Source organism: Hetaerina americana, unplaced genomic scaffold (genome assembly GCF_022747635.1).
Source record: "Hetaerina americana unplaced genomic scaffold, ioHetAmer1.1.p SCAF_15, whole genome shotgun sequence".
NCBI classification, from domain to species: Eukaryota; Metazoa; Arthropoda; class Insecta; order Odonata; family Calopterygidae; genus Hetaerina; species Hetaerina americana.
This window is the reverse complement of record NW_027286625.1, coordinates 2,563,280-2,588,295: the sequence shown is the minus strand read 5'-3', so window position 1 is coordinate 2,588,295 and position 25,016 is coordinate 2,563,280. Positions and strand designations below refer to the sequence as shown.

At 35.4% G+C, this 25,016-nt stretch overlaps 1 protein-coding gene across 3 annotated transcripts; it reads right to left on the bottom strand.

Moving 5' to 3' along the window:
• Positions 1 to 679: 679 nt before the first annotated feature.
• On the bottom strand, positions 680 to 24,557 carry LOC139686744 (STAM-binding protein-like). Of its 3 annotated transcripts, none has more exons than XM_071583774.1 (11): positions 24,453 to 24,557; positions 24,053 to 24,333; positions 23,846 to 23,944; positions 23,492 to 23,660; positions 20,372 to 20,554; positions 19,191 to 19,342; positions 16,039 to 16,264; positions 13,908 to 14,045; positions 10,724 to 10,836; positions 5,868 to 5,970; positions 680 to 1,450 (listed from the first exon to the last, which is right to left on the bottom strand). In XM_071583774.1, the coding sequence occupies exons 2-11, from the start codon at positions 24,184 to 24,186 to the stop codon at positions 1,388 to 1,390; spliced, it is 1,380 nt and encodes a 459-aa protein (XP_071439875.1). In that variant the 5' UTR covers positions 24,187 to 24,333; positions 24,453 to 24,557; the 3' UTR covers positions 680 to 1,387. The 3 variants fall into 3 exon arrangements, with proteins under 3 accessions (XP_071439875.1, XP_071439874.1, XP_071439876.1); XM_071583773.1 differs by having other exon boundaries at positions 24,461 to 24,557; XM_071583775.1 differs by lacking the exons at positions 23,846 to 23,944; positions 24,053 to 24,333; positions 24,453 to 24,557 and adding an exon at positions 23,736 to 23,783.
• Positions 24,558 to 25,016: the final 459 nt, after the last annotated feature.

The window sequence follows — 25,016 nt, the reverse complement described above, 5'->3', positions numbered from 1 at the left end:
TACTCAATTGCCATTTTGATCAAAAATATAAGAACTATATAATGTGTCATTGAATTTGATTTTTTTATTCTATTTAATGGAAATTGGTTTTGAGGGTTATTATATAGGATTTCCATAACATGGTCTCATGATGACACTCAACTGCACCATCATAAAAGACTTAATCGGGATATTATAGAGTTGAGAATAACTGAAACAAGTGTGTTAATAGACACGTAGCCCCAATGAGAAATTCAATGAAGTACAATCTAATATAAATTCAGTGAAAACAAAAGTGCAATTCTAATATGCATTCAAACTATCACAAATCCACAAATGCCATTAAATCATTACAAAAACGTGTCATGACATTGTTAAAAAGAACAAAAATCTATAAAAACAAACATAATATATCAAACAAATATATTCTGCGATGCACAAAAGGTTTTAATTTAAAGTGGAAGCTCAACCATGCCCAACTGCCATTACCATTACTAAATCAACATCCACTTCTCAAAATTTGATGTAAAAAATAGATCATTGTAATAATTATTTACACAATTCTTGAGTTCCTGATGAAACTTTAAAAAATAATGCATTTTGATAAGTGAGACCAACATAACTTTCCCAACAATGAATAATGTTTAACATATATTAATAAAATTAAACATAAGCTTAACATCAATGGGTAAATAAAGACTTAAAAATGAAAGAAACTTTATTCAAGGCATTAAGCACGTTCTAAAGTTTTCCAATGGCCATGAATATATCTTCCTATAAGCCATAATATTTCCAATCACAATACTGGGCATTTCCCTTAAAATAATTTAACTACATTTTTAACACATCAAAATGCAAAATTTTAATGCTTTTATAATCACTAGGCCAAAATTAATTTATTCAAGGCAAATATGTAGAAGGCTATTGTAGGAGAGAAACTCTCTCCAATGCTATCCCTTGTTCATGCCATATTTAACAGAGAATGTGACAGAAGTACACAAGAGCAGAGACAAAAGGTCAGCAAAATTCTTATTATGTCACCAACATGATTACCAGATAAAAATTTCAATGATTTTTCACAGCCCCAAGAATCACTTTCAAAATACAGCTTCAATGGATGCCATTAATAAAATATGAATGAATCAAGCAACTCTTCAATTATCACTGCTCCAAGCCAACACAAATAACTCATCGGAATGGCTATTCTTCAATGTGGTAAGTGGCATAACACAAAGGACACCAATAACCGTCATGACTAGGCAACTTGCGGAAGCTAAAACTGTTTCCTTTTATTTCAGTTGTACTGTACTGATTTTGGTGAAGTTCATTAGATGCAAACCCATTTGGAGTTCAAAGTCTTCAATGGCCTTATTACAATGGATAATCATCACGATGTGCCTCAGTATTCTCACCTCCGAAGATCAACAACCTCAATCACAGCTGCTTCATTCAATTTGGTGTGTTCTGCTTCCTGGAAATTATGGAAAATAACCAATGCGTTTCATTACATTTCACAATTTTCAAAATTCACAACACTTTGCACTCTAATATGAGTGATAACTGTATTTATGTCCATATGAATATAAATTTCTTCTCAAAAATGGCTTCAAGGATTTTCATTAAGCATAATAATATAAGGATATTGGGTATGAGAATCATACGAGTCTCACATTTGGGAACATTTATGGGGGACCAAAACTGCTTAAAAAAGGAAATGGAATGCATCATATGAACAAAATCAGAATCTCAGCTTGGTTACCTATGATTTACTTCACATCATAAATATTCTGGCCCATGAGTTGTTTAGTTACTTTACGATTATTGTGACCTACTCATTTGATTTAAAGATGACAGAATTTTATAATGAGTTTTAATGAAAATAAGTTGAAAGTGCTATGTTTCACAATAAGGAAAGGCTAGGTTTAGGCTAAGTAAAAAATTGAGTTCTGTAGCATTACATTCCCTTTGAGGCAAGAAGCTGAATAGAGATAAAGAGGCTTCAGAGAAAAAGAGATGTATATAGGATAACAGAAAAGAATTAAGGAAATGAGTTGGATGAAGAAGAAAAGAATGGCAAAGGCTTGGTTGGAAGAGAAAGGAAATTGCCAAGCAAAAATGGAGGGTAGAAAGTCGAAGGTGGAGAAAAACATGTTTCGCGAGAAGTTGAAAGAGTGTGATAGGAGGGAAAATATTTGGAAGGGGAGAAGAACAGGCTCTTTGGAAATTGTGAAGGATAATAGAATGTTTTATGGTCTAAAAAAATAATGCAATTAAAACAAGAATTTATGTGATAGTAGTTCAATATGCAATAGTTGTTAAGGGCCACCCAAAATCTGTCTACATATCTCTATCTATAAGGTAGATTAGAATATTTACTTTGACATAGATACAGGATACCTTACATCACACTTCATTGTACCTTCAATAGACCTAACAGTTTTGATGGCATTCTAATGCACTAGCAATAAGAAAAAAAATTCTTTTCAAAGGTCCTATTTACAACTATTACACCATTAAATATTTAATGTTTAACTTAGTAGTATGTTTCTTCAGCACAAAAAGTATATTCATGTATTCCTGAGCATTATTATTTTGCACAATATACCATGTCATCCCTTTCAAGATCATGGTGGCACTCGTAGGCCAAAACATATTTTTTCTCGATGCTTAGCCTGGAGAAATTGTACCCACTCCTGGTATGCAGTAGTAAATTGTCCTGGGTAACATCTTGTATATCTGCATGCTGTTCATCCCAAAATATGTCAATTATTGAATAGGGGGAATTTAAAATTACTCCTCCTTTAGATAGTCCCTTTGATACCATACAAGTTGTGCATAAAAGTAGCGGGAAAAACTTCAGAAAAATTGATTTAGTTCATATATTGCTACAATGGCTTTAAATTCTTCCATGCACATCCCTTGAATATCGATACACTTTGGCCAGTGGCTGTCCTTCCTATAGTATCATATTGCTCCCCAATTTGGTCCACCTCATCCTCAACTAATCTAAACTCCCTAGATTGCATCTCTCACTTATTTGCCAAAATAGTCAAACACTGAGTCCCACATTTCTGCAATATGTCCTCAAATGCTGTTCTGTCTTCTCAATCCATTTTTAGTCCCCAAAACCGCAGACTTAAAGCTGATTTAAAACTCCTCCACAACACCCTAAACTTGACTATTGATTGCCCTGAACTGCTCTCTCTCTTCAACTTCAGGATACTTACTCAATCCACCTGCACTCACTCCTGACTCCATCTGCCTATTCCTAGAATATCTCTCACCAAGCGCTAACCATTATTTTGCCTCTCCTCCTATCTAAATGTTCTCCCTCACACTGTTGATCCTTTTCATTTATCATGCAACACAATTTCACCACCAAAGCTTTATCCCACTTTTCAACAAATTAAATTTTTCCCCTGTCCATATTTGGTTCTCGTTGTTTATTGTTATGCTGTTATTGTATTTTGTCCTCTTTCATGTTTGTTATATTTTTCACTGTTAATTGGCACTACTGCTGTTTGTGAATAATGTTTTAAAATAAATAAATAAATTTCCCACGACACAAAGGCTCCCTGGTAGGCAGAGGGTCCTTAAGGGTGCATGCACAAGCTTCTTAGACGGTACTTAGGGTCGCATGGTGGTGTCCTTTGATGGATGATGGATTTCACTTTTGGGTATAGGAATAGCCTGCTGGTGCCAAGTTAGGACTGTAAGGGGGTGGGGGAATTGTTGCATTGTGTCGCAGGTCTTTGCAAGTAGACACCAAACTGCTTTTGGTCCTCTGTCAAGATCTTCAGCACAAGTTTAGCATAGACCTTTCATATCCCCAAATTTTTAGTGTAATGTTGTGCACTGTCATCTTACCGATGTCAATACGATCTGTGACCATGTGCACTCTTAACCAGTGGTCTGAATTCAGCACTTCACGCACATGTTGCATGTTGTCGTTGGGTCCGGACATCGATAGCCATCCAAATCATAGCTCATTCTCCACATTCTCTTGGCCATCTTTGAAGTGCATGTGCCCATTAAAAACTGCAGTTTGTGACATGTTTTCATCCTTGAACACTTGGCAAAAATGCCTAACATTTCCGTACCTGATTTTCCCAGTCCAACACAAAATTTGATGATGTTCAATTGTTCGCTACATTTTGCACTTGCACTAAGCCACCCGATAAGGGTTCACTAAAAACACAATCTAGCCTGAACAAATGCCCACCAGCGCTTGGTGTGTGTTGCACTGCGCAGGCTTGGTGGTGGGGGGCTCTGAGCGGACAGCAATGTACAGTCACATCAGGAAAAAACTGTCCTTGATAATTTTCATTCATACCATGCATAATACTAATAATTCAAAATTTTAAGGCATGAGTATAGAATTTGATTCACTAATCAAAACTAACATTTTGAACTGGTCATCAGATAATTCATACGCTGAAGAACATCTGAATACCATGATGTCACACAATACAATCACAAAGTTCACAAATTATGCTTACTTTTCATAAGGCCGCACCAAACTACATTTTCCCAAACAGCCAATGCATTTGTCGCAATTCATAAAGTAAAAAACACATCATCTTAAAATTGAGTCTCGGAAAAAATTCTTTCAATTCAATGAAGACTGGAGCACAATGATTGAAGGTTAGTATTATTTTCCATGAGGCTAAAAGATTTATCAATTTTATTTTGTTGCAACCACTGTTTATATTTTTCTACCCAATTCTAAGGCCTATTAAAATTTCATTTGGTCATTAAACAGGTGTTTACTAATGATTCAATGAAGGATGGCGATGGTCAACTGAATTACCTGATTGAACCTCAATAAGGGAAAAATATACTTATTCTCAAGGGATATAAACAGCACTGCAAACTATCAATCAACTGAAAAGGTACAGAAAGGCACTGAATACAATCTTCATAGTTGACTATATGAGGGATAATTGAAAAGTAATTAGAAACACTGCTTTTGAATGAGCAGAACACCAAAAACATAAACCTTAGCAGTAAAGAACCAATCCTAAGCATGGGATATCCAGATACGAAATTGCAGTTATACATGGTAAGACATTTTCAAGGTAAGAAACATTCAATATTTTACTCATGTAAGATATAGTTCCAAAGGAATGCTGGCATTATCGAATAAAAAGCAAGATGGTATTGGGAAACCTTTAGGAAAACGTCACACTACCTCTACATGAACCAATCTGCTTTAAAATTGCTTTAAAAAATTAATTCATCCAGAGGATGGCTGATATGTTTTGCACTGTAGGGCAGTCCATCACAGTATAAATTAAAATCAAGAGTCAGACTTTATTCATAGACTCCCTCAGGTTTGAGGGAGATTACAATGAGGTTATGCAAGTTAAATTCATTTAAAAAACATATTTGTGTGATCATAATTACCATTATTTCCAACATTACCCAGGAAAAAATGGAATGCAAAAGATATTTCATATCGCCCATCCATACCAGGAATGCTACAGCAAGTGGAATTTTCAAATATTACTTTTTTCAAAAGGAGTTCAACATTTTGGGTGGATTGGCATCTCTTTGGGTAGATGCAGCATATTTCACTTAAGCATCTTTTTCTCAGTCTTTATGAAGATACCAAAACCTTGAGTGGATTTTTCATGGATGGAAATGTACCTGATTTTTTTTTAAAACCCACAGAGCTCAAAAAAGCAAAATTGGCAAATGGTTATCCTGATTTATATTTACTAAAATTGAATACAAAATATCCACCATAAAACCATAAACACAGTAATCAACCCGAAGGTTGGTTTAGTAGGTGATGATAGAGATCACCCATTACTAATTTTGAAAACCACATTAACCATGGACAATGATTGAACAGCAAAATATTAGCATAGAGCCAACCAACTTACCATAAATAGGGGGGGCTTGGAAGGATGAGGGTGAAATCCAGTCTGCCGGCAATTAGCGATGAAATCCAGTCCATAATCTGGGGTTAAAACATAGAATCCAGTCCTGAGGAGACAACAAATGCATACATCAAAATTAAGTCAATGGATTCTTAAAATCCTGACACCATCTCAGGAAAATCCAACAGAGGAAGGGAGTAAGTTTGTGATTTTCCCTGATTACACAAAAAATTCCTGATTTCAGACTTTCACCGAGAGAGTAGCCACAGAGATTACATTAACATTGAAATATGAGAGTTCACCTTATTCATATTTACCCTTCCCTTCATTCAAGCACGAGGACATACCAATTAAATATTTTCATGTACATTAAACACAAAGTGAAGTCTGAAAAAAATAAGTTCAAAAAATTTTCCTCTCTTGAAAATCAAAAGTCTTTCATTCGATTAGACCAGTGTGAAAAATAAAACCATTGACAAGAAAACTTTGAACACTTATGAATAAAGACTTCTTCATGGCTAATCTAGAAAAAAGATTCGAAGCAAAAAGAGCAACCATAAACCTTTGGAAAGCAGTTGTCTGAAAAAACACAATTTATAAGAACAATTTGAACTCAGATCTTTACAGAAATTAATAACATCTGAGGACTTGCTGTCACGACAACTGGGTAAAAAGATTAATATTATCAAAAAAATAACCGGCTGGATGCCTAGTACTCATTTTCAATGACAAATTGATTAAAGTACAATGTTCTTTCCAAAATGATCTTACTCTAGTCTGTTTTTTCTCCCTGTTGCATCATTGTTGAAAATAATTAATATCTTTTCAAATATAAAAAAAACCATAAACACAGTGATCAACCCGAAGGTCGGTTTAGTAGGTGATGGTAGAGTTCACCCAGTACTAAGCCCTATACGGCATGTGAAATTCACACATCCGGGTAGGGGGGCCGGTTCCTTTCCCTGTGCCGGTTATGGTTTCCCAGGAAGACCTGGTACCCGAAAAATCACATAGCTTGGGTGGAGCCGCAGGTGCCCAGAGTGCCTTGCCCGGGAATCGAACCCGGGACCCTCTGGTCAGTAGTCCAACACTCTACCCACTGGGCTACCGCGACTTTTCAAATATTTATTCTAAAATTTAAAAAAAATTACCTTATGTTATATGACTTATTCTATTCAGTAAAAATTTTACTCAGGTTATATTTTTTTATTTTCACTTCTTTATTCGCCCTTAAGTTTCGAACATCCATTCTAAAAGTTCAGTTGGGTGAAATATAATTTGAAACAATCCTCTAAATATAGGCCTGCATTGCAGTCGGGGCTGTACACTGTACAGCCCCGTACCTGTACACTGTATCCCTCCAGGTACAGCTCTGTACCCGTACACTGTATCCCTCCTTTTAACTCGTGTGGAGCACACCTGGCATCTTCCTTGAGGCCAGGACTTCTTCCCGGTCGGCCGTATCTTTTCAACAAAGTGCCTCCAGACCAAAACTTCCTCACTTGAACTTGCACTATCACATCCAATATTCACTTCTCTTTCTCCATCCAGATGTTCAACTAATTCAATTCTCTATTTTGTCTTTATTCAAAAAAAGCTTATCCCTCTTGGAATCCATTACGGGGTTTGTATACAAGGTTTTTTTACTTCTCTTTCTCAAGAAAGAAATCTAATACCTGAGACTATGGATGGTGGAGAGGCCTTTTGCCCTCACAACTGTTATGACAGAACAAAAATAAAGAATGATACACGAATGGTTCCAGAGAAATTAGACATGGAGACTATAACAAGCAATAAAGACAAACAGAACCTAAGGACAAAGCGTAAATGCAAAGAACTCACTTATCTCATCATGGACTTCATAGATTTATCTTCCTATTAGAGTGGCTTTTCATGTGGCCAAAACAGAAGGATTAGGAAGACTCATTATCTAAGAGACCAAGGGCAACTATAGATATTAAAAAAATTTGATGGCATATCACGCACTGAGAACCACGCTGAGTGGTTAATGTTATGAATACCTGCATATAATGCTATGACCCGAGTATCAACAGACAATGACAGTGTTAACTTTAATTAGCAAAAATACAGGCATAAGAAGAGTGAAATGCTATACTTTAAATTTTACTTCACCATAAGATTTATGGGTACCTTATGATCAATTCATGGAAAATCATGCCTACACTATATGCTAATATTATGAGCCCATATCACAATGTGAACATATACCTATGAAGAGCTTAAGTTTACCTAAGTTTGTTTTATGAAGTAGAATTTGGAGTATGTATATAAGTCAGTGTGTGTTACTAATATGTTCTGTTTATATACTGAAAAGAAATTATTGACTTTGCCATTTCACACACTTTATTTAGTAAACTACCCAGGTTTTGACGTTGAACGTCATCATCAGGTGACCTGAGGGAAAGGTGGGAGAGTACAACTTAGAACTCAGAATGATCAAGAGGAGAAAATTAGGAGATTTGCAAGAGAAATGGTCCAATTATAAATACTTAACACCTGGTTTAAACACCTTTATCAGCCAGATCATTGTTAAATGTACTTAACATTTGGGCCAGGTACCTGCCCCTGCTATCACCCTGTGTTGCAGGTCGTTAAGGTACTTTCATGTGCCACGCTAGTCTTCCAGGAAGATCCTTGCTCTGTGCTCTCAGATTTGAAGTATGAACTAAGTCATCTGGTACTAACTCAACACTGCTAATGATCCATTCCACTATGTTGCAGTGTTTTTTAAACCCTAAATGCATTTAGAATTCAGTTTATGAGATAATGAAACACCTTCTCAGTCAAATTTTTTGGTCTATCTCATGACACCACAGTATAATTGGTACTGATACATTCAATTGACTCCCCTCATGAATTTTGTGTAATACAATTTAGTTTCATAATATCAACTGTTCCCTTCTTTTCTTCCTGTATATGCCTTGATGGTTTAGTAAATGTTTTTACCATTCACACCTCCCATTTATCCTTCCAAACCTGGTAAAGCACTCCTTTCTGACAAGAGAGTGTTTCACTTTTATCCAGGGATTTCCACTTATCCTTCAGGCTGAGGGAGAATATATTATGCTGCATCATTTCACATACTTTTATTTGGAGAAGCCTCTTGGAAATAGTAATGCAGTTATAATAAACATCTTGTCATAATGCCATCTACTAAGATAGAAGGCTAAGACAGCCAAATGTGTTTCTATGAGTTTTTTTCTCATTTGAAGAATATTTTTACAAAGTTATAAGGTGCCCAGAAACACTTTCACACACCTTCCTAGCCATGAAGCGGTGCACATTATGTTATATTTCCAACATTATTGGTTCAAAATGGAAGGTATCTCTCCATAAAATCACTTCTTTATCAAGAGAATTGGCTCATATTCACTTTGGAACTCATCTAATAGATAATGTAAAACAGATTCAATTTGGGGGAGACCATTAGTACATTCTATTTAAGCACACATATGCATGTACTTTTATGGTCCACAAAGCTCTCAGTAAAGATCGATGTCATCAAAACCTAAAAATTTATGACCCTCAAGAGTGGCATTTTTGCAAAATTTCATCACTCCACAGAGATGATGAGGCAATTTTTGTGAAACTACTGCTGAAATGTATTGTTTTCTGACCAGTACGCTACATAAGGGTTCTAAGTGAAGTTAATGAATAACTGATCGAGGCACTTTTCCGATTGATAAAATTTTATGTAAAATAAAAATTTCATCGAGTGGAAAAGTGCTTCCATCAGTTATTTATTCTGTTCGACTTCCACCATATCACACCCGAAGATATTCAATTTGCTAGGTGAAGTTCTTCATCATTTTCTTCATTTAATTGTGCCTCTTTGATATTACTTTCATCCTACATACACAAAAAATAAATCTACTTATCTTTTGTTCAAAGATGAAATAATGTTCTCACTCTCAAAGCCACTTTTCTGTTCACTAAACTACATTCCCAACTCCTCGCAGTTTCACTATATTCCACATATCACATGGTACATCAAAGATTTCCTCTTCATACAGTTCAGTAGTTATTTCACTACTTGCTACAAAAATTATGTAAATTCCTGCCATGGCAATGGCTTGAGAGACTAGTATCATTCAATTATGATAATTAATCGCTGAGAGACAGATGGAAAAGTTAGCAATAAAAACAACACATGAATTCCAATAGATCTCATTCCTTTGGAAGACAAGTTGAAACAGGTAACTAGAAATACGAGAGGTGACAGAAACTGGCCTTTTGCTGTATCTAGCTGATTTCTCTGAACATCCAACTTTGGAATGAGAGAATATGCAAACCAATTTGTGTAGTCCACAATATGATAAGTTGAGATGCAAAGATAAGACTAATGGAGAGTGGTGTGTATGGCTTGGAAACATGGCCATCGAGACAAGATGACAACCAAATATAGAGGATTTTGAGCTGTGGGTTTGGGGAAGAATAGAAAAGGTGAAATGTAAAGAATGAAAATAAAGTGAATGCTGGGCATAGCATAGGAGGAGGGAGGTTGTTGGGAGAAATTCAATTAAGATAAGTAAATTGGAAGCAGGGCATAATGAGTGGCAATGGAATGATGACAGTTATGACAGATGGGGGAACACTACGTAAGCATGATAAGAGGGAGAGATATTTAGGCACGTTGAATAGAATGGAGATGGGTAGAAAATACATGAAGCTGAAGAATATTTTACTGAAGTATTAGTTGTTACAGTGTTTTGTAAATTATTAGGCAGGTCTTACAAGTGTAGAAGTCTCCTGTGTCCATCAAAAACCTACCTTGATCAGTAAATTACTGTAACAAGTTACTTTTCAAAAAATAATATTTAAAAAGTACAACCACTCACTCATTGTAACGAGGTGCACACACAACGGCAACAGCCTCAGGCATCATGCGTTGATATGAACAGTGGGTGTGCAGGTCCACACTTGACAAAAATGCTGTCTGACTGGGATGGGTCTGCAAGGGATTTAATAACGTATTATATTCACATTGGAAGCAACAAACGCACACAAAACCATTAAATATCAAAAAACTAATGCAATTACAAGGCTAATTACAATGAAAAAAATGCAATTAGCATTTAAAAATTTGACTACAGCATTTGATTTTTATTTGAGTGTAGCACGTAAATATGGGCATAAATGATGATTTTTTAAGAATCTCTCCTTTTCAAAGACATTAATATGCAGAGCTTCTTATGATATGCAGCTACAATTTTGCAAGAAATGACACATTTTGAACAATTACGAGGCTAGAAATACATACGTTCTCATTATTTGCTAATAATATTTACTAAACCAAGCAATTATTACAAGTGTGATCATTACAAAGATCAACATGTGATTGAACTAAAATTAAAAACAAAAACAAAATTGTTTTAATAAGAAATAATTGAAGAATACTTAAGAATTAAATAAAAAATTCATGGGATTTATTTTCAATACATTCAGGACAACAATTTGTCCCATTAAACATCTATAATTGAAAACCACAAAGCTTATTAAAATTCACAAAACTAACTGCAACCATAACTTCCAGTACCTCACCGAGATATAAATATGCATTTAATTCTGGCATCACACTATTTCAGTTAGAAAAAAGCCATTTATGTATTGTCAGTGAACATTCTCCCATCTGATGGATAGAGAGGAAGGTTTGGCATCAAAAACAACAAATGTGCCCTTCATGCTATCTATTTTTTGGGAAGGCTAATTCAAAAAGCCTGTTCGAGGAATTGCAGAAAACTTAGTCCCTTTTACACATTTCTTCCACACTGCCCAATCCTTCCATAATTTTGCTACCTCTATCAAATGCATACATTGTTTCAAGAGTGCTCTTTTGCTCCAGACACTACTATTCTTTGCCTTGAGAGTTAATTTGATCACATCCACCCGTGGATTTCCCAGCATGCCCCTCTATTCGCAGCATTTACTTTTATAATAAAAACACAACATCACACCTGACTCTTCACTTTTCGCATTTACTTTTCTTTCATTTAAAGCTATTTAGGGATTTGATAACATCCATTCTTCCAACATGATTAAAAACATCACAATTATTTTAAATTTTACCAACACTGGTACAACCAATCCTTATTCCTCACCTTGTCTCTTCTGTTCTTATGAAAAACAATCCTCAAGCACCAGATTTAGCTGAAAATTATGCTTACTATGCACGACATTCCAGTCCCACATAGCTTTAGTGTTTTCTTCCAGTTCTGAACCTTTTTGGTCTAACACTACTGCTGTCCCATTCTGTCTCCATTCCCTTCTACTGTATGTACTCTATCCAAAATTTCCAAAGTTGAATTCAATGGTTACATGAGTATCAAATGAAAAAAATAGCCTTGATCACCTTCACAGGGCCCAATATAAAACATCACAAAATTGAGGGCCAGTAATAATCCGGGTACGATTTCACAATTCTAGTAAGTTAGCATCCTTTCTAACGGGTCTATATTGACATGTAAACAGCATATCAATTCTTGTATCCCACAAATAAGAGGTATTTGCAGTGCACTGACACACCAGACTGCAGCCGAACCAAAACAAGTTTAATCACTGCATGATGAAGGGGTGATCAAAAGTTTTTTACTGAGTTAATGTTGACTTTCTTCATATTTGATTAAATGGCAAGTATTGCCCTAGCAAAAAACATAAATTTGGGGACTAAATTGATTAATGCATATTGACTTACAGTAACTCTGAGCACATTTTGGTCAACTGCTTGATTGTATTTATCACAGTGTATTCTCCTGTAAGCACACAGACTTGTAGCAATTGAAATTCAAAAACTATTTATCTGACAAAATTATATACACAGTATTTTCATTATTTGTACAAAATTTCTTAGACAATGTCCAAAATCAACCTATCAGAAATAATACCATAAGATTAGCATCAAAACATACATATTTTCCCGGCTAAAACTGCAAAATATTTAATTAAATTAATACTTATAAATATTTATGACTGCATTATTTCCATACTACTTTTCCTAAGAAATCATTATGTTCGCTCATTATTATGTTCCCTATATTTACTTTTTATTCAAATTCCTTTCTAATAGATATCTAGTATGAATATAACCTAAATTGAAGATGCATGAATAGCAGTTGTGGTAGAAATTACAATTTTCCAAAACCCTTGTCAAAGATAATTTTTTGAAAACTTTTAAGATTCTACAGCACTGAATTCTATCATTGCCCACTTTCATACAAGTATGACATCAGTAAATTTTTAAAACAATAACTGTTGAAAACTCATCGTGTTTCATTCACCTGTTGCATTCAAAATTTAATACGACAATATTAACATGATAGTTGATTAATGACAACAACCTAAATAAAGATATAGCAAAAGTTACCACGTTTGGAATCAGAAAGTATTCTATTTCTCAGGCCTGCCAGCAATATCTCGATTCCTAAAGAGCATTCTTCACTGATCATTTCATATTTTGATAATTCAAATACATAACTTTATTCCAAAACATATTCATTGGTGAAAAAGTAACTGAGAGATCAAAAATACTGCTGCTTGTAACATTTTCTAGCTCCATTTGGAGAGTAACCTTTGAATTAATTATAGAGTAATTCAAGCTATGTGAATTACAATATATGAGGATATATACTCGCAAAACTGGATAGAGCAATTATAATCACAGTAACTTCCTGAACTTTATTTTACTTTTCTACATATTCACCTATACAAGTCCTTTATAGCCGGCAGTAAAGAAGTCTTTGGTTTGCTGTTGCAGGAAACAAGTAACCTCTTGGACCACAGTATCATCATTTCCCAAATGCTGGTCACCCAAATGATTGTTTACGGGCTCGAACAGATGAAAATCAATGGGAGCTAAGTCGGGACCTGAACGGTGGATGCTCCAAGCATTCCCATCAAAATGTTCATAACAGCTCCTACATCTGTCTTTCTGGCATTTGCGACATATTTATTGACTTACCCTCGTAGACTGTGAGATTTGAAAATACTAACACACACATAATATTTACATCTGTTCTATTCACTTACATGAATCCAGCCAAGGGTGATGAGATCATGCTGATCTTGGTAGTCAAATATTTCCTCCTCATTTTTTGTTGTACAGGAGTCAGCTGTACCTGTCTGCTTGGGGACCAACAGGTGAGTCACTATCAGTTGATCTCGATGCTAACCTCCAAGAGAGAGAAAGTATGTCAATTTTCATTAATTTTCCTCTGCTTTTCACTGATCTCTACTTGAGATTTCAAAATAAAAATGGTCAACATGCAGCAGATGATGGAAAAGTGTAGAGTCACCAGATGATTTACATCCCTCACACAATGCAAGCAAGAGTCAGTCCATTTCCTATGAATGCTAAATTTTTTGAATTTCTGAAGGAAAATCTACCATGAAACACATTAAGCTGTAAGCATTCCAGCACATATTATCTTACTTCAATCATGATTAATTCCAAAGAAACTGCGGGAGATGCTGCAACAGTGACTTTTAACGGAGTCGTCCGCTAATATGCATTTCAAGGCAACAATTTCAGAGTGTAAAAATCATTCGTCTTGACAAATGATTTTTACCCCCTGAAATTGTAGCATTCAATCATGATGACTAGCAAGCAAAGTTTCTGACAAAGTGAAGACGGAAATATTATGACTATCTTTGTTCTCATCCAGTGGTTGGCAACCTATGGTCTATTATTAGTGATGCTTGGAGTATGTTAAATTATGCCATAACAATTGTAAAATCCAATTGAAATTATACGTAATTTTGATTTTGACATATGTCTCATCATGATATATCTACTAACAAAACCAAAGCTTTCAACCCAAAGGTCAATTCGATAGCTGAGGGTATAGCTCACCTAGTAGTCAGCCCAATGGCATCATAAATACCATAAAATTGGCAGTTCCAAAAATATTCCCTTATTCCTAGTCCCCAGTGAGAAAGATGCTATGGATCAACCAAACTTCAAAAGATAACATTAATGCATAATTCTAATCAGTGACTAATTTAAAAGACATGGACACCATCATGCCACTGCTGGAGTTAGGGTACTTTTAGTTTCATACAAAAAAGTTCCAAGGATCTTTCACTGAGAATTTGTAGCTTATTAGGATATCAGATGACAGTAAGTCATCTTAAACATTTAGTTTCAAGATTTGACCCTGATAATTTTTTCCAATCATCCTACATCAATTACAGCTTTAGAAGCAGTTTTTGTAAACCCTCTTTCTTCATGGACCAGAAAGGTCAACGCCATGGGACACCCCCTCACCGGCAATTTGAAAGTGAGAATAATCCCTCCTCTACCCTTCTGCAAACCCTCGCTAGGGCATGCCCTCTGGAACCATAATATACCAGTGTTCCACATACTTAATGGCTGGTCTTTACCCTTTTTTGCGCAGTGCTTTTTGGTGCATTGAGACCATGCACTCTGTCATCTACCATGGGGAAAAGCCCTATCCTCACTCTATTTCTCCACAGACCTAGGAGTATGAAACCACACCATGGGACACACCCCTTTGGATTTTGGCAACGGGAAATCCCCCTCCAACCAGCTGCGACGTTCTCTCTGGACTACGAAGGACTTAGCACCAAGTTACCTTGTCTTCCCCACCCCCTTCCCCACTTACAGAGTCACCCATGCTGCCTTCCACCTTCCCTCCTTCTTCCCCTCTTTTCCACTGCCCTCCCCTTACCCGCTATTTTGTATTTATACTGGACTCTAAGAGATGACTGTGACCTGATGATGATGTAGTTACATTGTAGCCGGTCGTAATAAATCATATTTTATGGAAAATTGGCAATTTTTCATTAATCATGATGCTCTACCATATCATGCCTGTAACGTCTCTTTTTATTCAACTTGTCATGTCCAAAAATGCATATATCATCATTTTGAAAGCTAATGATGAATTTACAAATATTTAAAATCAACATGATTAATTCTACAAATCACATACAACTACACATTCCTTTTTAAAAACAACAATATTACTTCCTTAATTTCCTAAACTGATTATGTTAAACTTAACATAAAATTTGAATGAAATCAACAGAAAACACCTCATGTCAGGCAGTTAATTCACATCACATAAGAGTACTTTCAATGATCAACTTTGGTGTTAAATTCATCCCAGAAAAAATGTCAAAAAAAAGGAAGTCTCACCAGTTTCCCAGCAAGAATGCCACAGGTCTCCACATTGCATTGCGTGTTCTGCTGGGCTAGAGCAAGGAAGGTGCGCATCAGCCTTGAGGGAATTACGACCATACGTAACCTAGGAGAAGGCCTTCCAGCACTATGAATCATCATTGATGAAGGGCTGAGAAGCAACGATGGAGGCTTTGTTGATCGGTCCACATTTGGGCGGGGCTGGCCACGTGGCTGCAGGTCTCTAGGAGGAAAAGCAGACGTGAGTATTCTTGGTCGGATGAAAAGTCATGAGCATTCTTAATCATACAGAATTTCCCAAGACAGAAGAAGACACAAATTTTACTCAACTAGAGAGAAATTTGTGACATTTTCTGGAAGGAAACAATTGTAACTCTGAATGGATTACTCCTAATTCACATGCATAGGTAACCTGAGAGAGTTCCACTTGGTGCATTTTCATGAACTCTGCTATGGAAAATCCTCACAAAATGACAGCCATGCTGCAATTGGGATATAAGCATTTCCTTTAAACCAGCTGGTACATGAGTTTTCATCAAACTAACCAGGTTCCCTTCCTGGATTCTCAATTCCACAGATATCTAATTAAAAATTATAGTAATGAAGGTTTTAATTGCTTATGCACCCTAGGTATACTTTTTGATTATTAATATCATACTATTGATAAAGTCACACCATTTATAATTCAAAAGAGATTAGGTGGTCAAATATTTAGACTTTCCATACGAAAAGAGGACCAAAAAAAAGAAAAAAAACGTCTATGCATTTTAATTGCAAAAGATTGCAGTCAACTTTTATTGCTACAACAAAAGACAATATGCTAAAAACAAGGAAGCCCATTATTTAGGAATTTGCTGATGTCAATTGCATAGAATGCTATAAATGCAACATTCTTCAGATCAAGTAAAAGCTGGATTTTTGTGATTTGAGTGATCCGAAATGTATTACAAAATGTAATCACAGATGAAAAATCAAGATAAGTATTTACTTCAAAAATATAATGTTATTCCTTTTTCCCCTTAGTACAATGCTGATCACCTAACCATTAGTGATGCCCAAGTGCCTACATGTGAGGCTTTTCTCCATATTAAATGAATTCGCAACTGATATAATTAACAATTTCACATTGGTATCCAAAACCACTTTAAGGACAATGTGAAACTTCATTTTGTGCATACTGACAGCATTTATGCATGCAAGAAGGAACACATTCCTGGGATTCCTTAAAAAGGCAGGTGCTGAACACTTCCCACCAGTCGCAAGAGTACATTAAGAAGGATATATTATCAAAATAACACCATTTCGTATACATCGCATGTCTGTTTTCAGTAAGAATTTCATTTGAAGTCAACATTGTTAATCTGCCTACAAAATGTTTTGAATGAGCCCAAATTTTGCAAATCAATCATGGAATCTCATTTTCTCACACTCACACCAATAAACCTGAGAACACTGCATCACTATTTCTTTGTTGAAATCATTCATATGACCCTATCAACATCAGAAACTCTGGAAATAAGCAAAGGTTTTTCTCCTGCTTACAGTTTAAGATTGTCACTATTCAAATCAAAATTAGCAAATAACTTCATATTTTTTTCTTAATTACACATATCCAGGATCAACTCTGACCAAATGGCTTTCCTTCTCCAAGTTTTCTCTCTCATTGTCACTTTACCCTCCAAATGGTGAAGACTTCCACTGCGAGACCTCAAACAAGTCATAAAATACAGGGTTTCTGTAAATGATGTTTCTGATTTTGATTTTTTATTATGCATACTAGCAGTAAGATAATTTCAACAAGTTTTATTTAATTTGATGTTCAACTGCTAGTTTCGTAGGTTGCCGATTGTACAGCACTACCTTAGCACTGTGATGGTGACAGTTGGAAAAACCACTAAGTGTGTCAGCATTTGAAACAAAAATCTGTTGTTACGGCTGAAGGGTGTTAATGTGAAAACGAAAGTGTCAGCAAACCATCAGTGAGTCCTGAGAGAAATGAAAACCTTTGACATTTGTTTATTCATAGGCCATGAATATTTATCCAGCGTACCTGCTGAGCACTCACAATAGTGAAAACAACTGCCTTGCAAGTTCTTTGCAAATGGCTTCTAAGGTATATATGCTACATCTTACAAAAATTCAAACACACAGTCCTGATTTCCGTGGCAACTTCCTCAAATCTGGCTAATGGTGACATTTATTTTATCAATCTACTTAATTGGGCGAGGTTGAGACCTATAGTCCCTTCTTACACCTTAGTCCCTTCTTACACCTAACCCTTATATTACAGACATTACATTGAAGACAATCACATACAACCAAGCCCTAGATGGAGGAAAATCCACCTAGGCAAAAATCGAACCCGTGACCTCTGGGTTGGTAGGCGAGGATGCTACCCCGCCACCACTGGGGTCATGACATATTTCTGAACAAGGCAGTCTTCAGTGATAGGGCACCCATCTACCTGCTGGCACAAGTGAATCTTTATATTATTTGATCCGGGGCAGTGAAAATACCCAAGATTCTGGGAGAGTTTCAAAGTTGACGTTTGTGCTACATTGTCTCGAGGAACACTATATGGGATGTTCTTTTTCATCTAAGTGATAATAATAGGGTTCGTCTGCTTGAACTTGCTCCATGAATGATAAATGCCACAACTAGAGAAGGTGATTGCAAATGGAATTTATAAACAAGTGGTAAATCTTATGCATTTTCACAATTTAGTGAAGTTATACCTGGATGAACATGGTCCATAACACTGGATTGAGATTAGAGATGTGGCCTACTGGTCTCACACCAATGTATTTTTTTGGGGTTTCTAACAGGGCCAACTGTATATCCCTTCAATGCCAACTACACTGTCAGAGCTCAAGGAATGGATCAGAGATAACTTTGACAAAACTAACACAAAATGAAGTAGAGCATGTTGCATGAGATTGATACTGATTTATAATGTTTGAATTACTAGTGGCATTCATATCCAACTTTGACAAAGACTTGATTTACCGCCATACAACTACTTTTATTGACCTTTCCGTCAGTACGCATTTTATAATTGTAACTTACAGCAGCAATGAAATGTGAAACATCCAATTTGGAAACCATTTCTGGAAACCAATTATAATTGATAACAATCAGCTTTAACTTACGATGTGGGAGAAGGCAACTCCAAAGTAACTGGCTTAAGAGTCCTGTCTGGGACCTTGACTGATGAATTGGAACTGACAGGCTGTGCAATGCCCATGAAGTCATCTTCAAAGTCATTTGTGGAAAAGAATGAATCTAAGGCTGGAAGTACTGCCTAAAATGAAAATAATGTCAAGTTAGTGGAATCAATAACAAACAACAAAGCAATGCCAAACCTCAAAGGCTTACACTTTTCAAACACTTATCGCAAATAAAATCACTAGTGCTATTATAAAATATAGATTGCCAAGACACATTATATGGATCATAACTGACCATAATGTAGTAAGATCTGGAGCTTTCCTGCCGTATTCGCTTGATGAAGTTTTCTCGGGTCTTCCACCAGGTCAGGGGTTCCATGTTGGTCGACGTTTCGATGCCTGACTTGTGCATCGTCCTCAGGGATGACGGACGTCCCTGAGGATGATGCACGAGTCGGGCATCGAAATGTCGGCCAACATGGAACCCCTGACCCGGTGGAAGACCCGAGAAAACTTCATCAAGACCATAATATAGTTTGCAATCAGCTAAGTGGATCCCCACTTAATGCTGAACCTTGGTAATGTATATTGTGAATCGCATCTCAACAGAATGATAGATAAAATCTATTAATTGAGCTATGAAAGGTCATTAGCACATGCATGACCAACTAGAGTTTTGAAATTCGAAAAACCTGCCCATGATAGCAATGAATCACGGTAACAATACAGTAAATATCAAAACTGTAAAATGTGATGCTTTCTAACATCAATTATTTGTGTCACAGTACTAAATAATTCCTCAGAATGTAAACATTTTGATAATTTAAATGAATTTTTAACAGGCGGGGATAATAATAAAAAAATAAAAGAAATACATTACTTGTCATTTTAGACAAGCAAATGATAGCAACCAAGAGGATATTTTAACATATTACATTTTAAATAAGAATTAGCAAATTGGATAAGTGATTTTAATGAGATTGAATGCAGTAAGATTCTCTTCAATGCTCACAATGTTCACGGTTGGTTGCTGCATGTCGTAACAACTGAACAACAAAAATATTTTAATATGCTACTGCTTAACGAAACCACAGGAGCATTATATAAGCAAATGCAAAATTCTTCTAACTGATGACACAAAATGTCAATTCAGCAATCTTTACCTCAGGATTGACATTGGGCATTGGTATTGGTCCATTTATCCAGAGGCTCTTCTCTTTATCACTCATCCATTCCCGCTCATCTTCTTCCTCTTTGGTTTTCAAACTTCGTGCTTTGGCTATTTCTAATTCTTCCAATTCTTTCCTCCTTTCTAATGCTGCTCTCTCCTCAGCCTCTCTCCGTCTCTGATGTACGACAAGAAAAGAGATGAAATTTTAAACATTGCAAAGTTGCCAGTTCATGAGCCATGCCAATGAAACATTTGTCACCAAATTTTTATAAAAAGGTTTTTATAAAAATTAAATAATGTAAAACTCACAATAATTAAAATAACTTATCACAACCTATTTTATTAATATTGAAACAATTCATAAGGTACGACAGTGGAACCACTAAACTTGAGGAATTGAGTCATTAGAAAATTCAGAGCACAATCATTGTGATTTACCAAGTTGCAGCCATCAAAATAATTACATTCTAGAAGTACTTAGAAAAATGGTGAACTTGGGAAAACTATTGATATGATACAAATAAGACATTAAAATATAGTTTGAAAACAAGAGTACAAAGTCAGATAATTTTTTACGACGAATAACAGGTGCAGTTGATATTTTTCTCCTGTGTTTGACTGGTGCTTACCACTGGAGGGTAAAATGTAATATCAAAGCACATCCACATTCATCATTGTGTCATACACTAAGAAAGTGACTGATGGAATTCATATTTCTAGCCAATGTACTCATAACTTTGAAGCAATTTTAATATAAAATTTAAAAAACAGATGTACTGTAATTTCATCAATAAGTTCAAGTTGGGAGTAACAAAGCCCAATGCCAGAAAAGTAATTATCAACACAAATTGGAGTTCACTAGGTTTTCTATATTTCCATCCTTTGGAGACACTAATTCTCCGAAATTCGTCACAAGTCACCAAGGCTGAATGCATAAAAGAAAACTCATTACTTTTAAAAAAAGTCCTATGTCATAACACATAAAAATGAGTCCGCTGAAGTGACAAAAACACTAACAAACCTCCATGACAAAAAAAATATAACCGAATTATATTTCCTACATAATTCATTTTAAATCAACTTATAGCAAATCACACCTAAATCAGTTAACATATTTCCAAGTTAAGGGATGGAATCGGTTACATATTACATTCAGTCATTCCCATTCAGAAATATTTTTAAATTATTTGAATACTGCATACGATAACCATAAAGCAATTTTAAAAAAGGCCAAAATTAGACCATTATTATGTGAAATCGGCAAATCATGTGATTGTGAGATGGAACACCACATTATTTTGCAATCCTTAGCTTACCTGAACTGTCTCAGATCATCTACCTATTCACAATAACTAACATCAGCAAAAAGGTCCTGTCTCGACATCATACTTAAGTATTCCCCAATCATTCTGATAAAAGTATACATGGGGTGGTAAATATACAGCTTTTTAAAACAGGCTGAGCTGGTCAACTATAGAATGCAATTTTACATAAACTGTACTGCACAAGTACAAAGCTAAACATTTTGGCTGTGCAATTTGATTCTAAAATGCCAAACCTAAATTAAATATTTAATCATGAATTTCCAAACCAAATATTCACAATAATTCATTGATAAACAATATCTTGCATGTTTTACAATTATATGACACTCCAGATTCAGACAGGGTAAATTCCCGTCATGCCAGGAATGACCTACACACATTCTTTTTTCTCCTCGTGTATTCTTTTTTTAACAATGTTAACAAAAGGGTAGTTAATATCTGAACACAATCATCCTATCAATGACTCAACTTTCCATATTAAACCATCAAATCCCTTATAAAATATTTTATAAAATAATAAAAGCATTGACTTCGGTGTCACAAAATTAAATACTAGTCACAGAATCTACATGCAATTTTTATCATGCAAACTTTGTAATGTGGTTTCTGGCAACTTATTGCTGTATTTATTTATCACTTCTCAAAAATCAACTTCAGTTTGTTCTCAAAGCTTTGGGAAATTTATGGCAGCTCCCATTGTGGGTCACAAGATAAAGAATGAAAGTAGAATGGACTATCATTACATTAGACATTCAAAATAAAGTCATTTCCTAATATTGTATGTGATTCCAATCCCTCAGGCTATTCACCCATGACTGCAGATGTCATTTTTTGCCCTCTCAGTGCAATTGAACGCATTTTTATATTTGAATAGTAAATACCCTTGTAACACCATTGATGTAATTAACAACTGGATGGTAGACTTATTGAAATGTACATATACTTTCATTCATGTTTTGCAGTTACCTTGATCATATCCATTGCAATCAGAAAATGCCTTATAACTTTCTCAGCAAATAGTAAAACGTATATAAAGGCATAACACTAATTTTGTTCCCTATAATATAATATTTTATGAGTGAACAGTATAGTAGCTTGTGCTGAACACAAAAGAAATTTTGATAGTTGCTTTAAAAGTATATAAAACTTAAGTTTACGTGAATCGCTACTTTTCTGTTCAAGTAAAAGCATTCTTCCGATTTGAACCCAAGGACTTCAGAGCAATCCACTATATTCCCTCTTGAGGACTATTTTTTTAAACGAAATACATTCCACATCCTAATTTAATGATCTTAATGAAAATCTTCAACCTCCATTGGCAATCTGTCTAATTAAATTCCAATAGCAACGTTACATTAATGCCTCTGGCCTTGCCACAATCACTCATTGACAGTGCACACTCAGAATTCACACTATTTGGAAAAACAACAACAAACAACCCCCATATTATAATGCTTGGTCAGTTGCATCTTAAAGAGAGCACAAAAATTAGAGATGGCTCAAACTGAGCATCAATTTCAACAACATGAGCAACTTTAGGAGAGTGCGACGAACTAGGTAACCTAACACATTACAATGTAATCTCCAAGCCCTGACATAGTGGTAAATACATTTTAAAAACATGCCAGAAAAAAACAAAATAAATTAGGATTCCTCCTATTGTACTCCTTCCATACTACTATCTTTCAAACCTCATTCAGCACAAGTTGATTATTGATCGTAAGATAAGCATTTGTTCATATATTAAAATATTTCATGTAATGAATATCATAGGGAGAAACCAATACCTTGAGCTCCAAATGCTTCTGGTATTCTTTTGTATAGCGCTCAAGGAGGAGAGATTTCAAATTTTCGGCCTGCGGCATGACTTCACGCAGTTTCTGGGAGTTAGTCGCTCTATCAGTGACAGACACAGTAGCGAAGTCTGGATGCGTTCGAATTTTTTCTAGGAAGAGTCTGAAATATATATGAATCATTAATACTCATTACAATTTAATACAAAGACCAAAAGGCACAAAATAATGCCAATACTTCATTATTAAGGGCAAATCACGTCGCCGACAACTGGTCAAGAGGGGATTTTCCAGCAACCATTAACTTAATATAGTAAGCATGAGACTTGGCAACATCAAATTACTTACGTCATAAACTTCATGTACAAAATGAATGCATTTTCCAAACTTCCCTCTTCCAAGTAAACATTAGCCATTCGGACCATTTCTAGTCCGGATCTGTAATACCTGAAATACATGCCATTACAATAAATCAATACGCAACTTGAGCGAACGAAGAAATCAATTCCGTAATATACAGTGGATCACGACCCAGTGGATCGGTGATAATTTTACCTCCTCGGGGGAATATCTGTGTCAATATCCACTGAATTTCCACAATCTGTTAACTGCTTTATTCTTAGATTTGGTTCCATACAGGGGTTTCCGCAGTCTGCTACCTTGCCGTGAATATCCGAGTCGTCCTCCATGATTACAAAATGTTCAGGAATACCCTATTATGATTGCTGCTCACGAGGTTTTCACACTATGACGTTGCATATTTTTTATATAATTATTCCTACGAAAATTCTTCAACCACTGCAGAAGACGACACAATTCAAGAAACAAAACTGTACCTAGAACGAAGTAGAAGACGTCAACGGTCATTAATCATGCATTTAAAGATCGCTGCCGGGAAACATGGGTTTCGATCAACAAAACTTTTAAAATGAATGAATAATTGTAAGTTACATACAAACTCACTCAATCATCCTGCATTTCACACATTAAACACCTTAAACTATCAGTTAACATGGTAAACATTGCCAGACAATTTCACGAGTAATCACTTGCACTAGCGCTACGCGGCATTAAATTGAAATACTAACGAATGAAAATCGGATATTTACTTTCAAACCGTTACAACCGCGCGTTATATAATGATTATAGGTAAAAACCTTAATTTAAATAAGCAAATACAGTAGAAATTACTGAATTATTTATCAAAAGGCGATACATATAATATTATAATTTAATGTCTCAAGGTATTTCAGGATATAATACACATTTCTCGTATTTTCGAGTGACAATTGGGTTTTTCCATTGACACTCTCCCCATTCCTGCTAATTACACGACTTCTTGAAATGGTACTCTCTGGCCCGTAATTGGTGTTAGAGGAGATTACATTTTTATATAAACTCATACGAGGGATGCATCAGGGATACAGGATGTTAAATGCTGTCGAAAAAATTCTAGAGTACCATTGAAAGTACCTATCATTATTGACAAGAAAAAAGAATTTCTGAGAATTCGAATCAT

What these genes read in the sequence shown, in the direction of transcription:
- LOC139686744 (XM_071583774.1), bottom strand. Translation starts at nt 24,186, where the DNA reads ATGGAGGACGACTCGGATATTCACGGCAAGGTAGCAGACTGCGGAAAC. An exon ending in ACAGATATTCCCCCGAGGAG is followed by an intron (nt 23,945 to 24,052) that starts GTAAAATTATCA and finishes CATGTATTTCAG; the next exon opens with GTATTACAGATCCGGACTAG. An exon ending in TGTGCACCTCGTTACAATGA is followed by an intron (nt 5,971 to 10,723) that starts GTGAGTGGTTGT and finishes TTGTCTCCTCAG; the next exon opens with GACTGGATTCTATGTTTTAA.